At 35.6% G+C, this 2,387-nt stretch overlaps 1 protein-coding gene across 1 annotated transcript; it reads right to left on the bottom strand.

Moving 5' to 3' along the window:
- Positions 1 to 566: 566 nt before the first annotated feature.
- On the bottom strand, positions 567 to 1,928 carry LOC129962050 (uncharacterized). The gene has a single exon (XM_056075755.1). The coding sequence runs from the start codon at positions 1,926 to 1,928 to the stop codon at positions 567 to 569; it is 1,362 nt and encodes a 453-aa protein (XP_055931730.1).
- Positions 1,929 to 2,387: the final 459 nt, after the last annotated feature.

Raw genomic sequence — 2,387 nt, 5'->3', positions numbered from 1 at the left:
TCAAGGGTAGTGTATACTTTAGCTTCTTGGAGTTTATTCAAAACGTCTTCTATTAACGGCAATGGGAAACGGTCTTTGATGAGCTTTTTGTTTAATTTTCTATAATCGATGCATAGCCTAGTAGTACCATCTTTTTTCTTTACTAATACGATTGGACTCGTGTACTCAGATGAGCTGGTTCTGATTATCCCTTGTTCTAACCATTCGTCGATTTGTTTATTCACTGCTTGATTCTCTGGAAATGAGAGTCTTCTTGCAGGTTGGTAGACTGGAATATCGTCCTTTAAAATAATTCTCATGGATACATCCGTACTTTCAGTTTTTTCTGGTTTGTAACTGGAAATTAGCTCCGATAATTCTTTTCTTACTTCTGGACTAGAAATGTGCTCTATTTCGATTTCATCTTTTGGTCTTGCCTCATATAGCTGTGCATGCATGGAAAATATTTCTACGTCTTCTCTTCTTCGAAATTTAACACCTTCTTTGGCGAAGTCAAGTGAGGCTTGTTCTAAGATGTCTGAACCAATAATTGCCTGAAAATCTAAATATGACGTAGGCACCACATGTCATGTCAGAGAATATTTTTGTCCATCTAATTCGATATCTTGCCGAAATGACCCTTTTGTTTTGACTTGTGATTTTCCTAAACCAGATAATATAATCGTTTCTCTCGAGAGTTCTGAAAGTTTGATGATTTGTTTGCAAATATCTTCTCGGAGGAGTGTGACTGAACTACCAGTGTCGATTAATGCATAGAAAGTTTTGCTTCTTAAAGCTACTTTTCTTGTTCTCATTTTCTCTCGTGAAAGTTCAGAGCAAACTTGTACGATAGGCGCCAAAGGCTTATTACTTTTCGTATTTTTGGGTCGTCGTGGACAATCTACGCCAAAATGTCCTAGTGTCTGGCAGTAACAACAATTCACAGGTCTCCATGGTTTATTCTTCTCGACGCATGAGTTTCTATTTAGCTGCAAAGGTCTCTTCTCGAACTTGTTATTTCCATCCCGGAAATTCGCTGGTCTTCGTGGGTAATTCTGAAATTTATTTGCTCCTTGAACTTCATCTTTCCTTCTGAAGAATAGATCTGATGCTTTTGGTTTCAATGTCCTCCTGACATCGTCATATTGCTCGAATTTTCTCGCCACATCAGCAGGTGAATTTATGGATGACCACTCATCAAGAAAGTGATTCTGTAACTCTGGTGGTGCCTTCCGTTTCATCTGGTCAGCGATAATAAGTTCACGTAACTTCTCGTAGGTGTCTATTTTCAGCCCTGTTACCCATCCATCAAAATAAGTCTGCAATTCATGATAGAAATCTTGCCATGTTTTCTCAGGAGCTTTTTGGTGTGAAACAAACAACTGTCGAAGTTTCTCCGGTGACAACTTGAATCTCTGTAACAACAGATTCTTCACATGTTCGTAATCGTTCGATTTTTCCTCAGGTTCTCGAGCAATTAAATGAGCAATCTCCAGAGGAATTAATCCTAGTAGCTTCTGGACCCATTGCTCTTTTGGCAATAACGCCAAATTGGCATGGTGCTCAAATAGCGTTAAATTTAAACTTATGTCATCTTTCATGTTGAATCGGTGGAACATCTCTTGCGAAGCCTTATTTGTTATTGAAGTATCTGCCGAGTTTCCATGACCAACATTTCTTTGAGCTTGGATTCTCAACTTCTCAAGTTCGTGCTCACGTTCCTCCTTCCGCAATCGCTCTTCTCTTTCGTTTTGTTTTTCTACTTCTGCTAGATGTCTGTCCTCAATGATACTATCTAACATCGCTTTGGCATCTTCCTCATCATAATCTTCGCTTTTCAAAATCAGATCTTTAATTTTGGGTTTCGTCAAGTCGGATTCAACAGATACGCCGAATTGTTTCGCGAGAGCAATTAAATCTTCTTTCTTGCCTTTTAGTAAGAAAGCCATTTTGAGAGAAAAAGGGACCTGGTGCCAAATCAAAGAACTGTATTAATTTTGAAATGTATCTAAAATTCTCTATGCTTTGGCGTATTCAATTAAATGCCAAATTAGATTAGTTTCGCTTCAAACTCGAAATTAAAAATTAATCTTTGGGAAATTTAAAACCAATTCTTTAAAACTATATCTCAAAATGCACAAATTAGTTTTAAAACAGTTCCACTCTGAAATTATAGATTGAAAAAAATGACACTGATAATAACTTTCAAAATAATGCTAGTGACAATAAAACAATTGTAAAGTAGAAAAGCCCAAAATTACATCAAAATATAAGTAAAATTCAAAATTAAATCAAAATAAAAGTAAGATTCAAAATTAATTCAAAATATAAGCAAAATTCACAATTAATTCAAAATATAAGCAAAATTCAAAATTAATTCAAAATATAAGCAAAATTCAAAATTAAAT

This window comes from Argiope bruennichi, chromosome 1 (assembly GCF_947563725.1).
Source record: "Argiope bruennichi chromosome 1, qqArgBrue1.1, whole genome shotgun sequence".
Classification (NCBI taxonomy): Eukaryota; Metazoa; Arthropoda; class Arachnida; order Araneae; family Araneidae; genus Argiope; species Argiope bruennichi.
The sequence above is the reverse complement of the archived record's forward strand: the minus strand, read 5'-3'. Positions and strand labels throughout refer to the sequence as shown.

Bases quoted from the DNA above. Each gene is read 5' to 3' on its own strand.
- LOC129962050 (XM_056075755.1), bottom strand. From the start codon at position 1,928: ATGGCTTTCTTACTAAAAGGCAAGAAAGAAGATTTAATTGCTCTCGCG.